Source organism: Coturnix japonica, chromosome 1, assembly GCF_054131305.1.
Source record: "Coturnix japonica strain WE chromosome 1, WE-NBRP24, whole genome shotgun sequence".
NCBI classification, from domain to species: Eukaryota; Metazoa; Chordata; class Aves; order Galliformes; family Phasianidae; genus Coturnix; species Coturnix japonica.
The window spans coordinates 75,943,005-75,970,600 of record NC_140663.1 but is presented as its reverse complement, the minus strand read 5'-3'; the positions used below and the strand labels follow the sequence as shown (position 1 = coordinate 75,970,600).

The 27,596-nt window shown below is 43.6% G+C and overlaps 2 protein-coding genes across 11 annotated transcripts; one reads left to right on the top strand and one right to left on the bottom strand.

Moving 5' to 3' along the window:
* Nucleotides 1–742: 742 nt before the first annotated feature.
* Nucleotides 743–17,148, bottom strand: CCDC191 (coiled-coil domain containing 191). Of its 7 annotated transcripts, none has more exons than XM_085545112.1 (17): nt 17,007–17,148; nt 16,644–16,785; nt 15,956–16,081; nt 15,273–15,451; nt 14,556–14,779; nt 13,597–13,753; nt 11,364–11,554; nt 10,380–10,629; nt 9,266–9,415; nt 8,949–9,157; nt 8,358–8,452; nt 7,638–7,720; nt 6,377–6,478; nt 5,117–5,260; nt 3,824–3,976; nt 3,328–3,482; nt 743–2,158 (listed from the first exon to the last, which is right to left on the bottom strand). In XM_085545112.1, the coding sequence occupies exons 1-17, from the start codon at nt 17,112–17,114 to the stop codon at nt 2,002–2,004; spliced, it is 2,625 nt and encodes an 874-aa protein (XP_085401238.1). In that variant the 5' UTR covers nt 17,115–17,148; the 3' UTR covers nt 743–2,001. The 7 variants fall into 7 exon arrangements, with proteins under 7 accessions (XP_085401238.1, XP_085401242.1, XP_085401227.1 ...); XM_085545116.1 differs by having other exon boundaries at nt 10,437–10,629; XM_085545101.1 differs by having other exon boundaries at nt 8,949–9,415.
* Nucleotides 17,149–17,203: 55 nt separating this feature from the next.
* On the top strand, nt 17,204–25,987 carry QTRT2 (queuine tRNA-ribosyltransferase accessory subunit 2). Of its 4 annotated transcripts, none has more exons than XM_085545213.1 (8): nt 17,204–17,239; nt 17,503–17,558; nt 17,647–17,723; nt 18,780–18,989; nt 19,634–19,833; nt 22,469–22,620; nt 24,040–24,157; nt 24,856–25,987. In XM_085545213.1, exons 3-8 carry the CDS (start codon nt 17,649–17,651, stop codon nt 25,112–25,114), a joined length of 1,014 nt encoding a protein of 337 aa, XP_085401339.1. In that variant the 5' UTR covers nt 17,204–17,239; nt 17,503–17,558; nt 17,647–17,648; the 3' UTR covers nt 25,115–25,987. The 4 variants fall into 4 exon arrangements, with proteins under 4 accessions (XP_085401339.1, XP_015731199.1, XP_015731187.1 ...); XM_015875713.3 differs by having other exon boundaries at nt 24,037–24,157; XM_015875701.3 differs by having other exon boundaries at nt 17,213–17,430.
* Nucleotides 25,988–27,596: the final 1,609 nt, after the last annotated feature.

Here is a 27,596-nt window from a genome sequence, read left to right as displayed (position 1 = left end):
GAACCTAAAGTACAGTCATGCTCCACAGAAGCAGCATTATTTTCATGGCTGGTGAGTGGGCACGAAATGCACAACTATGGCATTGTTGGAGGAAGACTCCACAGTTCAGTAAACTAGATGCACTCCTGAGCAGCCAGTGCTATGCAGCACCCTTTTAACACCTGAGAGATTTAGCACTGCTTAGCCTGTGGCTAGCCTCCTTGGCTTGGCTCCTCTGCAAGAGATATCACCCTTCTGCAGTGCCTGTTTCGCCCTCTGCAAGATGAGTTATTCAACACTCTCAGCTTGTAGCTTCCTCTCGCAATCTGCTTTTAATGCAGCCAGATGGTCTGCACTCGCCCACACTCTATGTAGGCACCTTCAGCTCCCTGCGCTTGGATAGCACGTTCATCTGACCTGCTGGTGGTCAGGTTCGCCATCTGCCCTGGGGAGAGTGGTAAATGTTAACGTTCTTAGGAGGAATGCAGAGGGAGGCAGCCTGGGTATGGCAGACATCTTTAGAAAGGCACTGAGAATCAGCTGGGTGGCCCAGCTTGTGTGAGAGGGGAGGCTCCCTGGCCAGACTGCTATGGGTTCTCTGCACATCTCCTGAAACGAAAGCTGCCTAAGCCTAGGAAACTGGCCTATCCTACACTGCTTAATCAGGGGTGCTTAGCTCTGGTCCATGTTCCCTAGACATGGACTTCAGTCTAGTGCCATTCAGTCAGCTTCTGTCACATTCACACTGAAAGTTTGATTGTGCTCATTTCAGATTTGGGTTTATTGAAAACGTTCAATGCATGTACAGGATTAAAAAGAAATTATCCAGTACAATGGGTAACAGTAGACAGCCCTCTTACTTACATTGCCCTGGTATTTTCTGTATTGCCAGGTTATTTTGGAGATAATCAAATGGCTGGTGCACCGCTACTATGAAAAAAGGTTGAGGGAGTTGGGCTTGTTTAGCTTGGACTAGAGAAGGCTCTGGGGAGACCTCATTGTGGTCTTCCAGTACTTGAAGGGTGCTTAGAAGCTGGAGGGAGCTTCTACACACACTGGTAGTGACAGGACAAGGGGTAATGGCTTTAAACTAAAACAGGGTAGATTTATGTTAGATGGTAGGAAAATATATATATTTTTTGTTACTCAGAGGGTGATAAAGTACTGGCATGGGCTGCCCAGAGAGGTTGTGGATGCCCCATCTCTGGAGGCATTCAAGGGCAGGTTGGCTAGAATCCTTGGCAGACAGATCTGATGGTTGGCAGGGGGTTAGAACTGGATGATCTTTAAGATCCCCACTAACCTAAGCCATTCTACAGTAAGAGGTTCATAAACCTGGAATAACCATTTGTCACCAAAATCAAAGCACCACACCTCTGAACTGGACAGCACCACAAACTAGACAGGTTTTAGATTATCCATATGTGATGCTGTGACCCAGTCTGTTAGTAAATAGGATTTGCATAAACAGCTCTCTCTTCACCTCCTCCCATCCAAACTTCCCTGGCACAATTAGCTGAAATCTGTTCTTTGTGTGGCCAAGTTCACAGCAGTGGTTAGCAGGAATCAGCTGACAGTCAAGTCTGTGCACTCTGGTCAATTTGTCATTCTCTGAAGTACTGGCAACAGGAAATCACCAGGTTTCTGTTTAATAGGTACATTTCAGTTCTGTGCTTCCTGAGGTGGGAGTGGATTCATGTCAGGACTGCAGCTTTTGTGTGTGGAAATGGTTTTGGCTTGAAACGCTGTGGTTCTGTAGGCCTTACTGCTAGGAGCCCATAAATCCCTATGGAGAATTCATGCTGGGAGGAAGTCATGGGGAAGAACTCTCCCCCAAGTCCAAAGTAAAATCATCAAACTGGGTTCCATGTACCACCTGGTTTGTTCTGACCAGCAGTAGCCCCAGGGAATTTGCTCTGGCTGTAAGACTACCATTTGCACTGAACAGGGCTTCACATCTTGAATTTGTTTCACCTGGAAGAAAGATAACACTGAATACAATGAGACCTTCTGTCTGTTTTCCTAGTCTCCTTTCGGTTCATTCTGCCACGTTTGGAAGTCAGGAAGAATTTCTGCTACTCTCCTTCGTAGCTGGTTCCTCCTTTCCTCTCTCTCTCTTTCCTTTTTCATTAGTAGTGGGTACTGCCTCCAAGCCTTGAATGCATCAAGCACGAGTCTCCTGAAAGAAATGAGGGCTGTAAAGAACAGAGTTTCTAGATGCGTGCCTAGTACATCAGATAAAAGATGACTGCTATTTGAGGGGGAATTCCCCCGAAACACCTGTGGGATTTGACAGACAGCTGGACTCCATTTCTTATCTAAGTTTAAGCACTTCACCAAGGCACTTGCTCTGGGTTCCCATGTGGTTTATATGGAGCAACCATCCCTTTTAAGGAACAGCTCACTGCTGAGCTCTGAACTGCCTGTTGTCAGCCACTGGAGGAAGAGGTAATGAGGCAAACCACATGCCTTGCTCCTAACACAGGTCACACTATAGAATGAATCCAGTCTCTTCCTGCATCTGACTTCTCCCCAGCTCCTCCAGTTTGCTGGTTTGTTGTGTTAAACCATACCTTATTCTGACCTTACAGACTTTGCAAGTTAGAACAGCTTTGCTATATCATGTGATCCTGGCAGATCCTGTTTGAGGTGTACACAGGCACATCCCTATCGATGACTGTGTGTGGCTGATATACATTCATGGGCAGGTAGGTGAGCATGTTTCTGTTTTCTGCTGAACTTTGACGGTAGTTCATTTCTTCCTGCTAAAATGCACAGTTGATGCAGCTGTGGGACAATGAGTGAAAATGGCTGCATCTGGCTTCAATTGTCACAAACAGTAGAAGTTTGCTGTGTTTTTTCCTGTCAAATCAGGCTGATGATGGCAGAAACAGAAAGATTCCCTAAGCAGAGTTTCTAGTGAATCAACTCTGGATTTGTAAACCAAAACATGCACTGTGGACAAAACAATACAATGTGATTCCTACACAATCATTGCTTGGTAGAACCGTACTTAGAGATTTTCTGCGTTTAGCAGAAGCTGCGTGGCCCGATCTGCTAATCAGCTTAGAAAGTTTCAGCCACTTAACTGCTTTCACTGTAGTTTCTTCCAGCGGGTTTAAAAGTCATGCAAAGGATATGACTAAACTTCCTTTTCTGGGCTGTATGGACTTTCTGCTGATGTTGTTTGTGCACAACACAGAAACAAAATACCAGCAGTATATAACCCACTTCACATAATCTCGGGGAGAAGATCACTGCCCCATCAAAAGCAGAGTCTCTAAAATATTCTGTGGGGTAGAATTAAACCTGTGTATAAAAAAGCTGCTGGCAAGGGTATGTGCTTACTTGTTACAGTGTTCAGTAGCAATCTTCAGCTTCTCCCTTAAGGTGCGTTTTTCCTCCATGATCAGATCAAACCATGCCCCAAAACACTTCCTCTTGAGGCAGACTGCATGGAGAGTATTTGCTTTCTCCTCCAGAGCCAAGAGGTAATCTCTGTACTGGGGAAGGAAGACAGAGGGAGGTAAGAATGGCAGCTTTTTCCCAATTCCCCATCCCAGTAAGCACATACAGAGCAGCGCTGAGACAGTGGCTGTGAAGGGTAACAGGAATGGGAGTTGGATGAAAATCAGTGGGAAACAGGGACAGAGTGTGTAAAAGTGGATGTGGGGAGCGTAGGAGTGTCCTAAACTGAGGAGAATGATGGGGAGTGAAGAGCTGAAAGGCCTATGAGAAAGGGAATGGTGGTGCTGGAATGAGGATAACATAACCCAGCAAAGGCTGTGCTGCAGGTGTGTAAAGAAGTGTGTAATGTTGTTTCTCCATTGTGGAACAGGCAAACCTTTAGCCAGCTCCTGAAGCACCATCTGATCAACATGTGGGAGAAGAAGTCCTCAGCCTGAGACACTTTCTCCAGGAGTCTCTCTTGGGTGTGCTGGAACCAACTCATCAGGCATTTCCTCTGCAGACTCAAGCAGTGGTGCCTTTGGGCCACCTGAACAAAGGCAACAGAAAGGGCAGCTGGTTACTCAGACTAGCATGTGTGTCCTGAAAACCAGACTCAATAGTATATTACCCCAGCTCTTGGAGACCACAGAAATGCAGTTATCTGACAATTGGAACAAACTGCACAGCAAGTTCCCAAAAACAGGGAATGCTGAGTCTTTCCTAGATAGAATCCTTTTGAATTTGATACATGGTTTGACCTGTTGTGGAGCAGAGGCATGGCCTAGCAGTTTAGTCTGACCCAATCCTTAAGGCTGAACAGCAGGACGGACTTTCAGAGCATCTGCTATCCCTCTGCTTCTTCCCAGCTGGACACCTATGTGAATTGGGTTGAATACTCTAAGTAGCTCCTGTGACTTAAAATGGAAGCTTGCCAGTTTAGCCCTGGGCTTTGGCTAAATCTTCAGGATACAGTTGAGTGTTACTAGTCTACCACTACTAAAGCATGCCAACTCGGTCACATACAGTGACATTGTTTTGTTATCAAGATGTATGTGTCAGGGTCTCAGAAGCTACTAGTTATTCTGCACTGAAGGTGTGGCAAGGCTAGAACCAGGTGTCTTTTGGTCACTTGGATTACTACTTGTGCCTTACCTCCAGCAGTGCCCAACACTGTGCCAGCACTGCTTCCAGGGAGAATGAAACTCCTAGTGATGAGCTGGCATTAACTAAATACAACAGCTTGGCAGTATCTTACTAACTAGCTTTGCTGTGATCTGTGGTGCAAATGAACTGGCAGGCTCAAACCATATCATTTTTTTTATTTTTGGCTTTATTATTTGTGGGGGGTAAACTAAATTCTACTGTGTTACTGGCATTGAGTCCAGTGGCAGTTAATACTGCAAGCAAGTGTAAGCTAACAGAAGATGACTTCTCATTAGATTGAGATTCATTCTTTTCTCTTTCCTCTTGGCTTGTGTTTAACCAGCTATAAATGAGAATATAAAAAACCCACAGGTGTGATGACCTTTCATGATTATTGTCATGTGAGTTCATTTAAAGCCCGAATGTAGGGCAGGGTATGCAAGAATTTTTGCTTTGCCCTAAAAGCCCGTTAAGGTTTCTGCTACATCCATCTTTTCCCCTTCCTCCTAAGGCACCAGATCTTTCCTTTATCCACAGCACTTACCATCAGGTTTTCCTTGGCCTGCTCCCTTAGCTTCTTCCATGGCACCATTCCCAGTTTTCTCAGTAGGGCCTTCTCATAGTGATCTCTGGCTTTTTTCTGGAGCTGCTGCTCTTTCTCCAGCCTTCTCTGCTTCTCCAGCTCTTTCTACAATATGAAGAGTAGTAGTTTTAATTCAGTCAGGATGAAATGAACATTAAGGTTGTTGTGTTGGAGCTGGAGTTCCTGACAGGAAGTAAGGCTCTGTATTATCTTTAGCAGTGCAAACTAAACATGAACCAGTAAGCAAGTTGTCTTGAAAGTCCTCATGGAAGAAGGTGATATATCTAGACATTGCCTTGGGCTGTATGTGAACACAGAGCCTTCCCTCAGCACTGCAGTCTGGTGTTACAGTAACATTCCATATAGTTTATGGCTGCCAGCAGTGCTGACGTAACAACCTCCTGCTAGTCCCTCATCAATGTGAAGAGCGGTGCTTTGGTGAGCTCGAAGGGTAGCTTTCTGCACTTATGAAACCAGACTGAAAACCTGTACAATAACGACTGTTTTATCCAAGGGACCCATCACTTAACCTAGCTTAAACAGAGAAGAATAGGGAAAGGTATGTGGGTATTATATAACTGTACAGTATTACTTTTGGTTGAGACACAGAGTTAAAGGTTAAACATTCTAAAACAGTCCAAGTAGAACAGTATTTATAGATTGGATTCCTGTGGGATTTCAAGTGTGGTGCTGTTTGGGTTACTAGGGCAGCTCGTTTGTAAGTAACAAGATTGATGTGGGGCTATTCCTAGGCTGCTGGATATTGCTAGCTCTAAGGAAGGGATGGTTCTCATTCTTTGGATGGAAGGTTGCCCTTGATCCATCTGTCAGGCTTGTTTACTTCTAAATTGTGTGTTTGTGACTGGTATTATCGCATTGCTGGAGGAGCCTACAATTGGAAGGAGCAGCCTGAGAATAGCCCAAACACATCCCCTCTTTGGGGGTTATGTGGCCATAGCTCAGCACTGGATGTTTACCACATAGGACCTCTAGGCTGGCTGCTGACTGGGGACAGTATATACCTCATGCATTTGGCCAACAGCCCTTCTAAAGTTGCTATGAAGGGAGATGGTGGTGAGTTGATACATTTGGTGCTAGGGCATGCTTCTCTACTAACAAAGATCTTTAGTTCACACCATTGGGAGCTGACTGAGTGCAAGTGAGTAATGGCTCTTCTTCCCTATCCTTGCTAAAGTTGGAGAGACAGATGTGTTTCATCACCAGCTTCTGCTGCCTCTTTTCCTCTCGTCTTTGTTCTTGCTGAGCTTTCTTTTCCTCAGCCACCTTCCTCAGACATGCTTCCTCTTCAGCCTTCAGCTGGGCCTTGGAACACATAAAATAGATACAACTTAGTTCAGTGTATGTGACCTTTTTGGAGAACACAGGAGAACATTCTTCTCATTCTGACTAATATCTGAAACTCCAGAAAGAAGCAGACTTTGTCACATACTAGACATGATGCGTGCTGGACAAAGAACTGTGTGGAAGAGAGAGGATGGAGGGACTATTCTTTCTACTACCTGTACGTGGCCATCTTTCTTTGCTCTAGGTTAATATTCACCTACGACCCTTGTCATTCTCAACTTGCTTTCATTCCACAAAGCTCTTGCTCATATGCATCAAAGGTCTAAAACCCACACCACCAGTGCATGATTGCAATGACTGTGCTTCCTCTAATCTTTATGATCACTAGCTGAAGAAACCTACCCTAAAACATGTCTGCCCACCCTATGATTAAAGCAGTATCTAAGGCTTGCTTAAGTTTCCATGTATGCATGTGCATCCTTCATGCTTAGAGAAGAAAGAAACACTGGTTGTTTTAGGACCCTGGTTCTTAGCTTTCTATTCCTAATGCAAATTAGTATTAATGCTCTTAGTAACAGATTTAATGAATGCCTTGAAGCTAAGAAGGCTCCTCTGTTAGATGTGTATCAGAGAATTTCTATATTAGCTATGCAGACATTATCAGTATCTTCTCTTTTCAGCAGAGATTTGCTAGAAACCAAGGTGCAGGATTTTTACTAGGTTAGACAGCACATCTTCAAGCTGCATGCAACCAGAAAGGAAAAACAGGGAAAAGAAACACCCATCATTTATCAGATCCAATCAAATGGATCTTTGCATCATCGTCCACTCTTCCCATCCTTGGCAAGGACAGTTAAGGTCATAAACTAAGTGTGAAAATGTACTGGAAGGTGGCGAGGGAGACTGCTTCTAGAATTGCAGCTGCATCAACACAAAGTGATATGCGATATGGAAAGGTAGTGGGTTCCCTGAATACAAGCGTAGCAGCAACTCTTTTTTTCTTTTTAACTTTTTTCTTTCTTTTTAATGTATGCCGGACATCTGCTGTCTGACAAGCTGTAAAACTCCATTTAGATACTAAAGGGCTTTTTCTTGGTCCCTGGGCTTTTGAGGTTAGAACAGCATTTTTTGTCACTAAAATAGTGTGGAAGTTTTTCACGTTTCCCACTGTCCATACCAGTCTTTCCTCTTCTCTTTGTCGTTTCGCTTCTTCTAGTTTCCTCCTCCGTTCTGCCCGCTGAATTGCTCTCTCCTCCATAGCTACAGAAACAAAGAGGACATAATGCAAATGAGCTACAGGGCAATGGTACAAGTTTGGTGAACACAGAGGATGCCCTCTTTGCTGCCAGGTCTCCTCTTGACCTAGCAGTGCCAGCACTAAGGAACTTGTTTTCAGCTGCCTCTGAAAGCTGACAATGTCATGAAAAAGGAACCCAGAAATCTGTATAAGACTCAGGACTGCCCCATTTAGTGTCACTCCACCTTCCTTGGTTGACGGTCACAGCTATGAGGATGGATTATGAAAGGAGCTGTGTCCAGAAGTTTCATTCCAGTATTTCCTGATTGGGTGCCAAAGATCAAGAAACCTATTTAGCAGCAGTCACAACAAGGTCTCCAGGAAATTCCAATTGCTTATTTAAAGAGTGACTGCATTACGGAAATTCTCTTCCATGGTGACACAGAGGTACTCAGTTCAATTAGTGTGAAAGTTTTACAGATGCCTGACTTAGCCATGAAAATAGCTTACTCTCTCCCAGAGCTGGTCAGGCTAGAAAACAGTGTTAAGTTTTACTTGCATACTGTTCTCAACCAAGCAAGGTTGAGGTAAATAAACACAAGTTTACATGAGTTTTTGAAACAAGTAGCCTAGAATGGTCTTTGCTGCGTAGAAAAATACCTTTCACTATGGGATGAGCTGAGGTTGTCTGGCTGGAGGGCCTCTTGCCTGGTGTCGCTGCCTTTGTGTTCTCTGGCTCCTGAGAAACAGGTAGACTATGAAGAGTAAAGAAATTAATCAGTGAATATGTTGTCTTGAGCCTACCACCTATGAATGAGAAACAGGCTTATAGTTTCTGTTCTCCATTGTGCTGTGTTTTCATTGTAGGTCCCTGGTATACCTTTCTTCTGCCCAAAATCTGATTAATTCTCACATTCTTACAAAAGAGATGAGTACCCAGAGCTGTTGCATGTTCTGAAATATTGAGTATGACAATCTCTCTCTTAACTAAACAAATCTACTCTGCTACTATATGTAACACGAAAGTTGACGTTTCTAAGTAGACCTTGTATAGATCATGTGCTGTCAAGCAATTGCAAAAACAAAGGATGGAGAACTGTGGCCAGACTGATACTGCTTTGAGGCTGTCTCTGCTAAGAGGAACATCACATAGCACTAATATGATGGAAATATTCCTGTCAATTTGTGTTTCTACTTGAGTAGGAATAAGACATGATGACTAATTGAGCCTGCTTTATCTAGGACCTGTACCTCAAAGGGGTTGTATTTTGGCATCTGGATTGTTTTCTGCTCTTCAGTTTTTTCTCCCTGGTTTGTGAAGCAGAATCAAGTGCCTGGGTTGCAGCTGTGGCTTGCACTGCCTCTTCTTTTGCTCTGCTCAGCCTCTGATTTTCTTGCACTTCAAAGATCAGCTCTTGCTGTTTCTGAAGCTGCTGCTTCTGCTCCTCAGTCAGATGTTCCTGGAAGGCGTGATGGTGCTCAAAACAGCTACCATAAGCAGGAGCTGTCTTCGGGCTGGGTGCTTGAAACTGCTTGGGAAGACCAGCTATTTCATTCCTGTACATTACCTGGTCCTGGGCACTCAGGGCTTCATGTTTTAGGGTGATCTGCCAGTCAAACTCAGGTTTTCTATAAGAATGAGATATGTGAGCAGCATCCCCACAAGAGCGGTCTCTGGTCTGGCCAAGTTCTTCCTGTATGAGGCATGTTTTGGTTGGCTGGGGAAGGGAGTGGGAAAAAAAAACAAAACAAAAACAAGAAGGAAGATTTGACATTAATTTAAAGCAAGCTTTCTCCCTTTCAGATGGGAGAATAGTCTATGAAGGGCAGCTACATCTTGCCTTTTCTCCAGATTTGATCAAATATTACCATGAAACTGGTGCAGGGTGGGGAATCAGGCAGTGCCTCCTCTGGCACCTGTTTCTATTCAGAAGAGGCACAAGATATCTGATTTACTTACTGATTTCTAGGTCAAATTCCAAATTTGGTCCCATCCTTCCAGCACAACCTTTATAAAAGCGTTTAAAGGAAAGCACTGACCTACTCTGATAATATAAACACAATAGAAAATCAAATTTCACTGACACTCGAGGAAATGAAAAGCTTGACTTGTAAAACGTGTGAACGTGTCAGCTTTCATACTGGGTCCTGCTCTATAGGTTTTACAGACAGAAAGGAAGGACAAGCTGTGACCCAACAAAAGAGAAGCTTAAGGAAGCAACCTCTGATTCTCCCATCCCCTTGTGATGTGCATTACCCTTAGATACCCACCGACACCTTTTTTTTCCCCCCCGCACTTCTGAAAAACCAGAGCGCTGTACTGACATGACAAAAATCTCTTGCCATGCAGTCAAGTGTTATTCTTTTTCAGTCTAAGCAGGCATTAAAGATGTAACTAATCTCTCAGCAAAAGCGATCTGGGGGTGGGACTGCGACTCACAGTACATGAAGGGTTGTTCTCTGGCTGCATAAGAAATTAGTTATTTTTAAAACTCATCCGCTGTCCTTCACAGTTGCCTCTGCTCTTTAACAGTTTCCCTCCTGAACAGTTGCAGGTAGGTGCTGGGAGGTAACCCTGGACAAGAAGCCTTCCTCTGGAACAGTGTGCTTTTTATTTCAGATTGCACAGGAGTACTTTGTGAATGTACTGGAATACCAGTAGATGAAATTACAAGATTTTACCTCGTCTTGCTGCAAAACTTGATGCTGGTTTACTTTCGCTGTCTCAGACTTGCTAACCTCCAGTGTCCTGTTCAAGCCACTCTTCCCCAGTGACACTGCCTCCAGAAGCTTTGCCATCTTCCTCTTCGTCTCCTCTCTCTTGAGCTGCAGCTCTCGCTTGTCTGCCTCTGCTTGGCTCCAGTGCTGCCATGCCAGAAAGCAGCAACGCAAGAGCCGCCGCTGGTTATGCTCTGCCGACAGTTGGTTTTTCCTGAATGAGAAAGCATTTGTGTTATGATAGGAATGAGGCATCTGCCAAAGCCCCGCCTGTATTGAGCACAGCAGGCCAGGCTGCACCATCAGGCTCCTGAGTCTTTTTGTCATTTAACTCTGCAGGCCTTCTAGAGCTGTGCTGTTTCTCCAAGGAGGAATGGGAGGGCAGAAGTGATGCCCATTACTTGAAAGTAAACCTCCCTCTTTGCCATTTTGCATTTTCCTGTCATCCTTGGGCAGCAGAATAGGTGCTAAAGAGGCATTCTGTTTTCCTGCCAGCTGCAGAGAGTGGGAAGTATCAGTGCCTTGCCACACAGCCTCCCAGAGCCTCTGCAAGAACAGAATTTTCCCCTGCGGATAGGGAATTCATCCAACAGCCTCTTTAATGAAAGGTACTGGGCAAAATGATTTTGACTGTAATATCACTGTAGTAGGAGATAAGCCATATTTATTCCTGATTAATATAGTTTTAATATTAGCTGTGTCCCAGAGCCAGCCAGCGTGAGATTTCCAGGAAAGATACCTAGAGAGAGAGAGAGAGTTGCAGAACAGTGCAAAAGCTCTTTTTTTCCTCTGCTTTCCTTTGCATCTGTGACACAGGGGCCTCTAGAAGACTGTAGGCAATGTAGCAGTTTTCTCAACAACCTGCTGTTTCCCTCTTGTTGCCTAACAACCCTTTGATCATTACCTGGAGTACCTGCAGAAGGAGGAATTTTAGTGCAGGGTTCCTACCTGTTTTGATCTTGCAGATGAACTTCTAATTGCTGTGTCTCCTGCTCTACCTTCTGGGCCCACGTGTAGTTTCTCCATGCTCGCAGGACCTTCTGTTGGCATTTCCAGTCTGCAAGAACTCTGGCTTTCTCCATTTCAATTCTGTGCTCCAGAATGAGTCTGAACCAAGCAGAGAAATGTCGCTGCATGCACTGCATGGGAGAGTTTAAAAAAGAAAACAATGAGCAAGATATTGACCGATACAAATGCCAATTCTTTCCATCATTCCCCTTATCTGACTTTGCTTTTAAGATTCTTTTTAGAATTCCCACTTCCTACAGATACCTTGAAGGTAAAAATAAATAATGCACAACAAATGTAGTCTAATGCAAAAAGAGGACTAGAAATACCACGGGGTTCAATGCTTTCAGGTGAAATGCTCTCAGTTCACGAACTGTAAAGGAATGAAGTGAGGAAGGAATATGGAAACAATTTCTAGAGACAAGAAAGATGTTTAAATATTTAGAAAATGCCAGATTCTATAGGCAAGGGTGAATCTGGAAATAGTTAGCAAATAGTCCATAGATATATTTATTGATTGTTTTTTAAATATTATTATTTCAACTCAGACAAAAATGGAGATGCTCCCTAGTGTAGATTTATAACATGACCTAAGCTCACCTTTGTTCCAGTAGGAAGCCAAACCGTTCCTCTATTGTGTAATCAGACTCGCTGCCTCTGGGGGTGATTTACATTGTACAGAACAGCAATTTGCTATCTAATCTCTCCATAATTCTAGCCCTGCCACTGCAGACACTGCTCATTTTGATCCTCCAAGTGGGTCAAGTCGCAGGACTCAGCTGTTCCCCTTTTGTGATAATGCCTTGTATTAATTGCCTTCTTCTCAGTCACTGAAATCTCCAAATGGAGACTTAGAAAAAGGACAAAATGTCAATGCATTAGCTATTTCTTTCTGCTATAAGAAAATAATCAGCATCGCTATTGCTTAGCTCAGCTAAACAGTGGCTTTTCACATTATACCAGCTCTAAATTGTTCTACAGTTTCATTTAGGCTTATCTTCACAACTTCAACTATGCTGGAAAGAGGCTGTGTACTGCTAAGCAGCAGCCACGCTTGAAGGTGGTGCATGGGTAGATGAAGTAAGCTGGGGGAATAATCACAGTAAAAGCTATGGGATTCTTTGATTGTAGGGGGCAAAAAAATAGATAAGTAGATGTTAATTATGACTGCTTTTTTAATTAAGAATGTTTTATGATGGATGGCATTCATACCTGAACATGGGGAAGTTTATTTCCCTTGCTGAAACAAGGATGTGATACAGGTAGATGTTTAACCCACAGCTGGCTGCAGCATCAGAAATGAGCAGGTGCATCTCTCTTCCTTGTTGTTATAAGGTCTCAGGATGATGACATTGAGAAATATCAAGGAGAACATTTGAAATCCCTACATTTATATATCTATCTCGGTAAGACAGTGTAGTTGAGTTCAGATGTAAAGCACTCCTACAGTTTAGCTACCTATGAAGTGAGTTATTATGGCTTTTCATCCAATCAGTTTCTCTAATCTCCCACTGACAGGTTGGTGGGTTCAGGATTCCGTGAGATTCATGTTTTTATTTCCCTTCACTTTTGAGATATTTTTGAAAATAGGGGATTAACTGTCAATAAGAAGAGTAAAAGAAATAGCTTCCTACTGAGGATTATTGAAGTCTGCATGATTGTCTCAAGCTGTTGCAATACTGCAGAATATCCTACTGCACCGAGTGGGAGTGGATTCTCAAAGAAGCCATTACTGTAGATACAGTGGCATGCTTCAACTCTTGGAGACACAGCTCAAGTCAGCCTAAACCCTCAGTACTTCTCTTTCCTACTACCTATTCCTCTACTAGGATTTTCAAGGCAATCTTTAAACTATCATACCCTTCTGCACCACTAACTCCCCCTCCTTTTACTTGCTTCCTGCAGCTGTTTTGGATGTGACATCTTTTCCACACTTTTAAGCAAAATCTCCCACAGGGTACGCTTGAGAGCCAGACACATTGCCTATGGGGGATCAAGATTTCTTGCTCCTAGTCTTACTTCTTGCCCTGGTTTTGTACTTTGCTGATATCACAAGCAGAACTTGGAAAAAGTAGGAAGAGATTTGATAACCAGGACTTTTTATTTCAATTTTTCAAACAGTAGCTGAAGGCAGGTAGTTCAGAGCCTTAGATAAAAGGATGGTGCTACTTACTCTCTGTTTATCGGTGTGAATTCTGCTGAGTAGCTCCTGAACCCTCCTCTGGTTCTCCTCTCCTTGCTCTTCTTCCTTCAGGTCCATGGGTGGTGACATATTAATAGATCCCTCCTGTATTGACAGTTTCTGGCTTTTTTCTTGCCTTTTCTGTTTCCTGTAAAGTGAGCAAACAACAAGATCTAATATAATGAAAATACTAGTACAGGTCTTACTCCACTTTTTGCTAATCTGATGAAGAGAGTGACCAATAGCACTTAGAAAGCTGCTGAATAACTCAATCTTCTTAGAGAACAGCGCCAGTCAAGGTTTGGGATGTCAATGATTATGCAGTCTGGAGCATTTCCAAAATAAAACATGAAAGAGAATATAAAAAGATCTCAAAAATGGAACTGTATGAAAAGAGTTAGAATGTTAGGGCTGCCTGAGTACATAAATGGCATCTCTACAGGTCACATCTCTGTGGCAATCCAAGCTCAGCGAAAGCAAAGAACATCTCTCTGCAAAATTCTTAGCCAAGAACATAATTTATACTCTTATAGGAGAAGAGGTCTATTAAGTGGTAGGTTTTCATCATAGACTATTCTAGGTAGGCCAGCATTTCATTCATTTATTTCAGCATACTGGCTTTCATGCTGTATCAAACACTAATGAGGCTGGCTATGGCTGTGGAATTGATGGAGAGAATGCATGGTATTGCAAACGCACTCCTGCTTTGTGTTTAAGCCTACATAACGGTAATGGCCGGAGGGAATCTAACAACATTTTTAGCCAATCTTCTCTCTAATGATAAATTCTGCCACTGAAGTAACAGAGGGATAGAAGTTGTGGGAAGTATCTGAACACAGAGCAATAGAAAATGTTTCCTTTGGGACCACCACTTCTCTTCCGTTTACCTGAAGAAGCTACAAAGAATTGTTCTTCCATATGGTTCTTTCTATGCCCCCCCCCACTCTTACATTCTCCATGCTTCTGCCATAGTTTGCCTCTTCTCAGCCATTTCCTTTCGTAGCTTCACCATTTCTCTCTGGATCTCCTCATCCTCCTTTTTTGCCTTCAGGGCCTTCCTTCTGTCCTCCTCCTGTATTTGAAGCTTGGCCTCAGACAGAATGGCTTTCCTCAGAGCCTTTTCTTGTCTCTGAAACTCTAAAGCCTTCTGATGCCTCAGTCGATTTTCTTTTACCTGGGAAGGAAGAAATTGGCAAAAATCAAAATAGGTGAAAAGGCCTCAAGAATTTGAGCTTCAGTGCAAATTAACAGGGTGGGAAGCATGCAACCCTATCTGTAGCTGGCAGTGATTGAACTGGTTGTTTTCAAACCACAAAAAAAACTCAGTTCAAGAGAGTGGGGTTAAACCAGCATTGCTCGATGGGAGTATACTTGGAAGTAAGAGCCATGTTGGCTTCTCTTGTCAGTCTTCAGAAAGGAGGAAAACCTGAATAGATGAAATAGTGAAAATTCACCTGAACAGTGAAAGCTGACCATGCATGCTACTGTGAATGGCCAACATGGAAGCTGAAGCACAGTGGAAGCTAAGTCCTGAAAGAGAATCATAGTGTACTTGCCTCCAAGTCGGGATTTCCGAGGTCTGGGAGAGACTACCTAACAAGTGTCACTGAGTATTTACTCTAATCCTATAATCTTCAGTCTTATTCCTTTTAACTTTGCGTGCACACCTGCTTGTGTCTGAGCTCCATGGTTATTCGTGGATCTGCAGGTTTTTGTTCTCCCTCGGTGTCTTCAAGTCTAAGGTTTTCCACTATCCTACAGTTCACAGCTTCATTCTGCAAAAGATGCTGCAGGTACTCTTGGACAGAAGAACTTTCCAATTCATGTTCCAGATAGCTGTACAAGTCTGAAATGAGGAGTTCAGATTATCTCAAGCTAGTCTAAAATGAATAAATCCCTGCATCAGATTACAAAGCCTAATATAATTAAAGGGATCGCTTTTCCCAGACTGTGAATGCATTTCTGATGAAAGCAGACACACTGACTGTGCTCCATGTATCCCCAATGAGGATTAATCTAGAGTATTCCACAGAACGTGCTAGAGCAATAACAACAGTTTGTCCAATTTTATCGCCTTGCCTCCAAGCATCTCAAATTGCTGTATCAATCTGATAGGCCTTGAACATACCCACAAACAACAGAAATACGATCTCTCTTTTACAAGGGAGATATCATATGTTTATGAAGTACATCTGGGCAGCCTTAAGTCCAGCTGCATTAAGAGCTGGGAGAGAAAAATCTTCACCTATAATGTGGCTTGCACCTGTCAGTCTGAAAGCCATGAAGCCCATCTCTTTTCCCCAGTACATCCTCTACAAAAGAGCCAAGAGCTGTTTTGCTGTGCTCTCACCATCAAACTGCTTATACTTCAAAATGGCTGTAGGATTTTCCAAGACAGATCCAGCTTCCGCTTCTCCATCGCTTGTCAGCTGCAGTTGCAGTTTGGACTTAGCCCAGTTACTGAGCAGCTCTCGGGCTATCACAGAGAAAGAGATTGATGACTTTAAAAAATATACGGGTAAGTGCAAACTAGCAAGACTCTTCCTCTGGAACAGTTACATCACATGCTGGGAAACACACTCTAAAATGTCCAGAAGCTGATCTACAACAGAAAATGGAATAGGATTAACAATTCCGTTCTCATATTCTTGATCTATAGAATAGGACAGTAGCAAACAGGAATTTTATCAGCTGCTGCAGTGCAAGTTGCACCTGTGAATGTAAAAGGAGGAAGCAGATGCTTGGCTGGGAAATATAAGCTTCTCATAACCTGTGCAAATGAGTTCAGCACTTTACTTTTTTCTGTACCTTTCTTTGCAATGTGAGATATACGTAGATAATACTGTTAATCGAGATTAAGAGAGGAAGAGCCCTACCAGCTCTTCACACTGCAGATAAATCTCCACTGCTGATGGGAAATCATCTTATAACGTACCAGTTTTAATTTTAAACGTCAGTAAGTGCTTGTAACAGCCCATCCACACCTGACTCAGGTGTTGGATCAAGAGGGGGTTCCTCCTAGGCAGTGTATGGCTCACCTTCCATACAGGCCTCATCACACTCTTGCAGCTGTTCCACAGCATCCAGCCTCGCTGCAGGATCACAGAACCCTCGTGGATACCTCGGCTTTTTAAGGCAAAAAGCAGCAGACACGGCATACTCAGGGGCTAGCTCCAGGCTCTTTAAATTAAAGATAAGGCAGACATATCTAAGAGTTGATATAAAGCGTTAGTGGGACTGTCACACAAGACACTACGGCTGTTAAAGGAGACAACGGTCGGAGCAGCCCCTCAGCCACCCGGCGCCATGGCTCCCCCTGCCGGTCCCAGCTCTGAGTGGCCGCCGCCGCTCCGACACGCTCCGTCCCGGCTCCTGCTTCGGTGACTCCTGCTATTTATTACCTGCGGGCCGGTCGGAGCGGCCAGGCGCCGCCAGCGGAACAGCCCGGCTCTCCGTCCCGCCAGCTCCATGACCGCCCGGCTGCCCACAGTGCTCCGCGGGGCCGCCATAGCAACGCGTTGCCCGGCCGCCGTCGCTCGCTGATGCCGTAACGGGAGGCGATTGGGGACAGCGGGGGAAGCGGCGGGGCCGCGTGTTCCTTCTCCTTCCGTCCATTGCGGCGCTCGTGATGCAGGTGAAGCTGTGCGGAGCGGCGGGCGGGCGGCTGGGCATGCTGGCGGGGCTGGGCCGGAGCGGGACGGCCACACTGGCGTTGCCGGGCTGCCTGCTGTACACGCGGACCGGCACGGCCCCGCACCTTACCCGAGATACGCTGAGCGAGGTCCGCGGAGTGCCCGCCGTGGCACAGCTCACGCTGCCCACCATGTGAGTAAGGGCGGCTCTGCGCCTCACTCTGCCACAGCGCCCTGCCTGCCTAATCTCCGGGTCTGCTTACAGGGCCGAGCTGCACGACGTCCTGGAGGAGTACAAGGAGGGAGCGGCGAAATTTATAGGTAAAGTGTGGGGGTTGGCTGCTTGTCGCAGCCGGGAGCTTGTGTTAGCTTTGTTTTGGTTCACTCTGCTCTGTTGCTTTGCTCCCAGGTATGCCGGATACAGTGCTGTACTGCTCCCTTCAGGACCCAGTTGCTCCCTGTCCTTCTGGTTACAACACCAACAAGGTAAAGTGACTGTAAAGGCTTGAAATAATCTTAAAGTTCCCAAACAAGAGCTCCCCACATCTGTGTGGGTGTGTCTGGAAAGCAATAAGATGATGTTCATGCACTGTACAGAAAAAGAACTCTCTATACTAATAAGGGTGTCACTTACACACTTGTACCTCCAACTAAATAAAGCTGGAAGTGTGTTTCCTGGATCACAGAATCACAGAATTGTAGGGGTTGGAAGGGACCTCTAGAGATCATCGAGTCCAACCCCCCTGCCAAAGCAGGCTCCCTACACCACATCACACAGGTAAGCGTCCAGGCGGGTCTTAAATATCTCCAGAGAAGGAGACTCCACCACCTCCCTGGGCAGCCTGTTCAGTTAAGTGATGATTTGGATAGGACAGAGAGCTCTGGAATCATGTGCTATGGTGGTTAGTATGGCAGTAAAGCGTGCATTTTGATTTATGTGCTGAACAGGCTTGCAGTGATGCCACTGATGAGCAGTAAAACTGCAACCCAGTCTTTGTAGGTATAGTCTGATACAAACCCACAAATGGAAAGAACATAGTGTTTCTGCAGGAAGAGGTCTCAGTAACCCAGAAGCCTTGTGAGCCTTTGCCTGTTCCATCCTAAGAACTTGCCAATTTCCCACCTAGTGCATATGGAATGTGCTGGCTGCTGTGGCACTCACCTGGATGGGCAATTCCTGGTATCTGCTTAGATATGGTCAGTTCTGGATCCTGCTTGGATGCGATAACTTATCATGAATGGCAGGATAAGCTTCACCATGTAGTTTTTTACACTGCTCTATCTTAGAGACTTCTAAACACCTTGAAGTTGCTGTGCTACATGTGTTTGATGGTTTCATGAAAGAGTGTCCTGGAAATCCCAACTTGGTCGTTTCTCTTTCACTCATCTTGTCAAGGGCAACTGAATATCTGAGCCATGCTGCTGTAGATCTTATCTCTACGGTGTCTTTCTAGTATTTGGTGTTTCACCAGACTTCTCTCCTTTGGCACTTAAGATCTGTTAACCTTTGCATATTCTTTCATCCCTATTTTTCATCGACAGTCAGTGTCCCTATGGGGTAGCTCAGGACGCATGGAAATGACAGCTTCCAAGTTCATGGACATACAGCGGGCTATTCAGCCGGACTGGTTCCAGTGCATTGCTGATGGAGACACTATTTCTGGAGAAGTTACTAGAAAAAGGGCCAAGAAGTCTGTGGACAGATCACTTTCCTTCCTGGATGCATGCCTTCAGCTGCTGAAAGAGGCACCGGTAAGGTCCCAAAGATGTCAAGACTGTAGCATTGCAGCTGCTTTTTGGCCTATGCTGCACTGTGGGTCAGTTCCAGGATGTGATTTAGTAGGAGATCTTGTTATACATATATATTAGAAGATGTGTAGGTGACAGCCCTAGAGGAGGTAAGATCAGTAGCACTGTAGGATTTCCGTCTGCCTTTCTCTTCTCTTAATAACTTATCTCCTGCTACAGAACAACTATTTCTACTAGTTTGAGAGAATTCCATTTTTTATATTATTCTGCTTTTTACTGTAGTGCATTTCTTTCACTTTCCTTTGTGCTGTGTACACTGGCAAGATAAGATCTTCTCATTCAGATTGAGGCGAGTCTTTTTTTTCTCTGAAATCTGTTCAATTCCAGGTGAAGGAGGACGTGCCAGAATATTCCAGTTCTTTTCAGAACTTTCAGAACAGAATCTTTTCTCTCCTGATCCTTTTCTGCCTTACAGTTGGACTTCACAGTGTTGTCTGATGATTCATCTTACATAGGATGAATCGCTGTGACTCTTTCAAGTTCCTGTGAACGCGTGGTTTAGGTAGCAAGCGTCTGTAGTCTGTGCTGTGAGATCTTGCATGTCTTTGGCAGAAGTCTCTAACACTTGTTGCTTTCTTCTGGGCCAGGAACTACAAGGAAGTGTCATGTTTGGGACAATTGAAGGTGGAGATGTGTTGGAAGAGAGGCTCAGATCAGCCAGGGAGACTGCCAAGAGACCCGTGGGTGGCTTTCTATTAGATGGCTTCCAGGGACGTGCCATGGCAAAGGAGACCAAATTGAACCTGATTTCTTCTGTGACAGCAGAGCTACCAGAGGATAAACCAAGGTAAGTTATATGGGCAACATCCTAAGAAGTTCACCCATCTTTTTACAAGGAGCATCTACAGGCTGCTGTGCAGTATCACTGTGGGAAATAGTCACTGTCTTGCACAGTGCTGTGTGTGTGCCAGGCCACTGTCAGGCTGCAGACTTGAACTGTTGTTTCAGTTTTTAGTTGCGACTGACACCAAGCTGTGCTCATGTTCTGGATATGAGCATTCCCTGCATTCAGAGAATAGTCAAATTTGAATTCAGGTCTTCTTTGTTTTCATGAGGAAGAATTATAGATGGGATATGTCTTCGCTGTTGTCTGAACTTGTTTGCATTTGGCCTCTGAGGCCATGGTTTACTGTAGGTTCAGCTAGAACAAAAATTATCAACTCATTCTACAGGGGCTTATTCTGAGGAAAAAAAGGTCAGGTTTGCAGTTCTGTACTGGGGAAGAGTAGAGAGGGGTGCTAACAGAACTGGTAAGTGCTTACATGACCAGCGTGCTCTGGCCTGGTACCTAAGGTGCTGAGTCTGTGAATTACCAGAGCTCACACAGCCTGGCCAAAAGAAATTGCATTTTCTGGCGTAGTGTGGGAATCTCAGTATATTCAGTGGTTTTGGTTATGCCCGTCTGATTGATCCACGTCAATCTACACAGTATTTTCAGCATTCTTGACTTTTCCCAATCACTAGCAGTAACTAAAGGCTTCCAGAAGAGATGTGCTAATACTTACTAGTGGTTCAGATGTGGAGGGATTTCTTAGAACTGTGTTGAGTTTGCTAACTTTTGTATGAGTTCTGGGTCGTTCTTCTCTTGCTGCTGCTCTTGTATGGGGGGCTGCTTCTTTCATTATTTCCTGAAAGGAATGACAAGGACCCCATAGTTTTTTTTTTGTAGCAGTGCTGTCCTCTGCTATCTGAGCATTGGTTTGACCAGGTGGTGTTCAAAAGAAAGGAAAATATGAAAGCACTGTCTGGTGCTGCAGCTTGTTCATGCTAAGGGCTGCCTGGGGTTTGAATTTCCTTGACAATTAGAAGCTTTGCTGTGTTATTGCCATTTTGTCTGGTTTAACTACTTGCAAAGATCCCCTGGGAGCATTAAGTCCAATCTGCTCAGGTAACCTCAGTGGCTACCAGAGCATCTGCCTCATCTGCCAAATAGTTTGCTTGTCTGAGTAAGACAAGTGTTTCTGACCCCTATGTAAGAAGAAAGCTGGTTAGCCTTAGGGGGTCTTGTAAGTAACTTGAGTGAGTGTCAGATAGTCCTGCTTTCACCCTTGCCGTACTGGCTGGAGAAGCTGTTTTGTAGCTCTGTTCCACTCCAGTGTGAAATTCTCCAGAAGCCAAATGCTCTCACCCTCACCTGAGAAGGAGCTGGTTTTTTGTGTTAGTGAAATGATCTTATGAATGTGATCTTTAGGGTCCTTTTAGGAACCTAAGGTTGTAGAAATCTTTCTTATTCTTTTTTTTTCTAGTAGGGGTGGAAAACTCGCAAGAACAAACTTTTGTTCTTGTCTGTACAAAGTTAAATTCTAGCACGGGTTTTGATCACACATGCAGAGCTACTGCTTTAACTACTGAATGTTATTTTCTCCCTTTCATAAGAGCCTGAAGCAGAAGACACTCCCACAGTACCTCTTTCCCCATCCATATTTGCGCTCATCAGTTTAATTCAAGTACTTAGAAAAGTGATTAAAAATGGCACCTTGTGACTTTGTTGATCAGCCCCTGTGTATTTTTCTAATTATCTGTTTAGATCACTGCCCTACATTAGCTTTTACTGCTGTCAGCTCAGCCACGCACCTTCGGGAGAGCAGGAAATACTCTGTTCTCCTCTGCTTCACCAGAGCCCTCAGGGAAGCTGCCAGCTAAATTTGGCTAACAGCAGGATTCCTATTACCACTGAAGGCAATCCAGCTGGGACGTTCCTGGCTCAAAATATTGTATCCCAGCAGATATTACAGCCCAGTTTTTTGACCAAGTCATTTTGGTGAATCAGAGACATTTACAGAATAAAGGGCATCAGTGAGGGTGAAAAGGTAGGCTTGACTAGGCAGAGTGTGGAGAGGAAGAAAGAAAAGACCTATGAACTTCTATTTCCAGTTACCCTTCTCCTTAGTGCATTCTGCTCCAGGCAGTTCTTAAGTGCCTAGAGAACCCTGTACTGTTGGAAACATCTACTGCTGTTTCTGCTGGTCTAGGCTAAGTCTTTTCAGACTGTCTCCTGAGCAGTTACTGAGTAAATAAGTCAGTGTATCTGGTACATGGTAATTATTTATGTAATTATTTAGATTTAGAAAATATCTGTTCTAAACTATAGCTGTTAGTTGAATTTTGTAAAAGTATTTGTGAGTGTGAGAGAAACTAAATCACTACAAACATGATGAGTTTTTTTTCTTGGTAAATGGAGTGATTGTGCTCTCTTCCAAATGGCAAAGAAGGAAAAGACTCTTGTGTACAGGATTGGTTAGAGGTGTGGAAATAATAGAACTGTGTGGGGCTCGGAGCGACAGACTGTTGTATGCACTTGATTTGTGTTTAGTGATTCCAGGGTTAACCTATGTGTGTTCCACATGCATCTTTTCCTTGAAGTATCTGTTTGCTTCTGCTTGGGATATTCTAAGATATATCTTCTTTCACATCTCTTACAGAATCATCCATGGTGTGGGCAAACCAGATGAGGTGCTCGAGTGCATTGAAAGGGGAGTAGACATCTTTGAGAGCTTCTTTCCATTCCAGGTGACAGAGCGAGGCTGTGCCTTGGTGTTTGGCTATGATTACCACTCAGATCCCAAAGCAGCAGGTAAGCTGTGTCCATTTCGTCTGGTAGTGTGGCAAGCATAATTCATGCCCAGGAGGTATCTGTGTTTGAGGGTTGTTTTGTCCTTGATTTAAGTGCAACAGCCACTGGAAAAGCTGGATTTCAACTGTCTAGTGTTGCTTTTGAAAGTGGGCTGTTTTGGTTGTTTCTGTAGATTGAACTGTGTATCTGTCCTCTGACACCACTTACAAATCTTCTGTTAGCGCTAGCAGTGCGGGCTGGGCAAATGTATATGGAGTTCTGCTCTGATACTCAATTTCTGCAGATAACTGAATATTTGTTTGTTTCTTTTTAATATATATATTTGAAGTCCTTTTCCTTTATAGCTGACCAGAGTTAGGGATGCTGTTTCTCTGGGTAGCTTTCCTTTCAGTTCATGTATCCATCAGCTCATATCAGAGTAGAATCAAGATGTTCAAAAAGCATTACCTCACCGGGCTGTGAAACAAGAGCATGCATAGCAACTATTAAAGCATCTGTTAACCATTCTTCAAGCAGTCATCCTGTTTTGGACTCAGTTAATGTTTTTAATATGGAAAAAATAACGTTTTGCATTTTTCTTCCTAGGTGGTACTTGGTTTCTTTTCATGCTTGGATAATTCAAAACCAGATAAATAGAACAGAACATCTTGTTTCCTTCTGCTTGCTGTCATATTTTTTTTTAAACCCTTCTCTTTGTTTGTTGTTGTTTACCTCATCTCATCTTATTATTAAGCCAAAAGAAATTACGGGTAGGAATAACCTCTTTGTTCTGTTCCTGTGCAACACTCACTAGATGCGGATTGTGCAAACAATAACATTATTGATGTTTCCAGAAACATCTCCTGCTCGACAACAAGCCAACCTACAAAATTATGGGGTGTTTTTTATTTTTAAGGTAGACTACTGAATGCACACATATGGAACCTACATCTCCTGCGTCAGTGCTATCAGCTTCTTTTATTTCAATTGTTTAAAGGGAAAAAAAAAGTCTAAATCTTTCAGCTGGATGACAGGATGGAAAGCAGAGTGATTGAATGCAGATCAGTAGCCTGTTTGTTCTAACAGAATCCCAATAAAATCAATTTGTTCAGGTGACTGCATTTGAGTCAGCATGCCGCTCAGACTGGAAATATTTTATTAAGTTCAGCAGAGCAGCAAAAAGTTGTGCTGTTATTTCAGATCTAACTTTTCATTAAGTCTAATAAATGAGTTTTCACTTGTCTCTAATTCTGTTTTTGTTAACTAACCTATGATAAAGAAAAACGTTTGTTTACTGTAGGAAGGAAGTGGAAACTTGTGGCAAGAGTTCTTTCCTTTGGCATGAGAGTAGCAGAAATACTCTAATGTAGGATATTGCTACCCTTCCTGTGCCCTTGCTGACTCTTGATTAAAGGTGGTTGTCTTTTTGTTTCATAGCAGCTGTAACACAAAATGGGACCCAGGACCTGGAGAAAAATGATACTGAAAAAGACCAGGAGGAGGATGTCAAAGCTGACCCGGAAATGACACCATTTGAGATATTTCTGAAGGAGAAAAGGTATATGTGTTTATCAGGAAAGAACCTACAGCTGTACTAGGAACTACTATGTTTTTTGCCCTCTGTATTTGTCCTCTATAGTTTCGCTTAGTTAGTAGCTGGATGGGAGACTTCATAAAACACAAAACTATTGAAGGAAGTAAAGTACACCTAGATATTGAATGAAGTGTCAGGTAGTCATTCTAGCTTGATATACAGAGCAGTATATGGGTGAAAGTGCTATGATTTCCCTAAAGCCAAAGATTTTCATATTGCTTATCCAACTGAAATACTGTGGCCATAGCAATGTTCCAGCTGGAAAATAGTAGTTTGACAAATGCTGTCGGTGGATCATTTTGTTGTTCTGCATCTAACTTGAGTCATTTTCAGGTGGTACATAGGTCACTCCAAAAGTAATGCCTCCTATATATTTCCATGGAGACTACAACAGACACAAAGCGCAGAATAACACTGATAGAGCAAATTCTCAGCTATGAAATACTATTTTTCAACTTTTTTTTCTTTTTGTGCGTTAGTAGTCCACTGTGTTGATTTGTTCCATTCTCTCCCCACTCTGTGAGCATAGTCCATCTCACAGTAGCAAGGAATCCTATTAAATGAATCAGGTCCCTGCAAAGGCCATAGAGTAACTAGATAGTCTTTGTTACCCGAGTGGGTCTTCTTACTTTTGATGTTACCAAATGTGTCTTCCTCCCTAGATACTTTGATGATTTTCATCCTTTGCTGGAAGGATGTACCTGTTACTGTTGTCAGAATCACACTCGTGCATACCTCCATCACCTCCTTGTGAGCAATGAGCTTCTGGCTGGTGTCCTGCTCATGATGCACAACTTTCAGCACTACTTCAGCTTCTTCGGCGCCATACGAGATGCATTAAGAGACAACAAACTGGATCAACTGAAAAAGCTCATCTTCAGTCAGGCACTTCAAGGATCAGAAAATGCAAAGATGGACTAGTGAGTTGAGAGAAAATAGAGGATGTTGCAGCTTACATCTTTACCTGGTAGGACTGTTGAAACTTCTCTGCTAGCAGAATCACCTGTTAGGTACTAAAATGCCTCCATTCCTGGAGGGACTGTAAGGGGATGTTTTAAGATCTCACTTCCAAGCAGGGAAGGAAGATGTTATTCAAACGTCCCTTGAAGTTAATTGGCTTGGTGCATTCTCAGGCTATAGGGTAGCCTGAATAGCTCATAAAACCAATATGGACAGCTTTGTTTTTAGTTATTCAGTGGTGGCTTTCCATGTGGGAGAAGTCTTGAGTGGAATCTCAGCAGCTTTTTGGGTCTTTTGCCCCTCTTCCCCTGAAAATGCCAGTGATGTGGTCATCCCTTCATGCAGCACCTTGTGAGATCCTGCCTCAGCCCAGCACACTGCTCCTTGTGGACACTGCCAGCATCCATGTCCCCAAGAAGAACTTGGTTGGAAATGCTGCTATATTTAGTGGCACAAAGGCACTGTACCCATACATACCGCAGTGCAGAATGATCTCTGGGCTCTCCACTTCAGCCCTTTTTACCCTGTATCCTTTTCATCTGTATGAATTAAGATTTCAGTCCCTTACGGGTGTGTAGATGATCATGTACCATTTCTTTCCAGTACTGGACTTACAGCAGGCTCCACTAATGCCAGTTTGAGATGGAGCTGTGGAAGGGGTGTATCACAAGAAAAGGCTTTTAATCAAGATTCTGGTTGTTTCTTATTTTGAGATATTGCTTTGTTCTGTCACATTCCTTTTATTCAGCTTTTTTATGCCTCTGATTTTGTAGTTATGGATTTATTCATTTTATATTGCAAAATAACAATAAATTATTTGATTTTTTTCTTAAATTCCACTGGTACGTCATTTCCATCACACTTTGAGGAACCAGGAGTGTTTGATTGCAGCACTCCTGGGAACATGAACTGGCAGCCTGACAGAGAACAAACTTAAATTCATCAAGATATATGAGTGCCCAGCATTCAGGCACTAGGATGCCTGTATAGAAGAGATCTGTCAGGAATGCCCTGCAATGCCCTGGATGACAAGGACCACTAGCTACTTTGTTCATGTTACCTGCATTGTTCAGTTGGCTGCCCCATCACTAAGTTTACAAGTGCCCTTTCACACCCTTTGGGAGTGAGCTCTGATCAGTCTTCTCATCCCGTCCCAACTCTGTGACTTAGGTTGTACTCCTTTCCTTTGTCCATCACCCTCAGTGTAACGAGAAGCTGCGTGCTGGGATTTTTGTGACTAATCTAAGCACCAATAACACACCAGTCTTATAACACTTCTGCTCTTCCTCCTCACCTTCCAGTCATTCCATGTTGTTGTGTTCCTGTTAATTTTCCAGTCACACTATTAATTTTATTCGCTATGGTTCTCTGCTTAGTTTCTGTGCACTTGCATGTGTGTATTAGAGCTGCAAAGAGCAGACAACTTCATACTGGGCAAAACCACATTTGGTCACCTACATCTGCTCCTTATCTAACACAGTAATGAATGGCACTAACTCCGCAACAACCCCACTGTGTTGTATTTACACACTGTCATTCTGTCAGCACTTCAACTTGTAAAAATGAAGCAACGTTTCTAATGTCAAATTAGAAAGTTGTTTTATTTCTGAGCAGAGATGATGTAATTCATTTCAAAAGGAGAATTATTGCCCCCACCTTCCACAGAGAAGCAAAAACTGAAATGAATTAAGAACAAGGAATTTTCTGCTCTTTATTACCTTTACGTAGCACAGAAAACTCTGCCACAACATCCTTGACTGCCTTCCATTCCCAGATGGCAGAATACAAAACAAACACAGAAGAGCAGAGCACAGTACAGAAGAGCCGGTGTGTTACAAACACGCTGAACTAGCAACTTCTAGTGTAACTTTCCCCATGATAAAAACCTGTGCTTCTCTATTTCTGATGAGAATAATCAGCAGGGCCATATGCTAAGCACTAAGTTCTGTGCCTCTCTGACCACTTCATCAGTGCTCTGCTCAGTAACTTAGTAACTATTTTAATATTGCAGACTCTTCAGCAGTTTCAAAGGTATGCCTTAAAAATGTATTAAGAAAGGAAAACCAAATTTGATGTAACAAAAAAGGTTTTCTCTGTTCCTCCAGGTGTGACGATCCTCCTCCTGTACATTCAACCCTCTCCATCCTGCAAATTGCTATGACAGTGCCCATGACAGGTTGTACCAAGCCTCATCTGACAATTTCTAGGCCTGCTGTTCCATGGCTATACAGGACTGCAGGAGCTGCTGCAGCCCGAAAGCACTCCAGCAGGGTGTTCCATTTATTTCTAAACCTCTGAGGCCCAGATTGCTTTCAGATCATGGCACTTTTATACACAGAAAAAACTGGTTCCGGGCTGGTTTCAGCAGTGCTTTTAAGCATTGTATAGCTGCCTTTGTATGGTGTTGGTTTTAGTCCCTGAACCCTGATTTATGATTCATAAC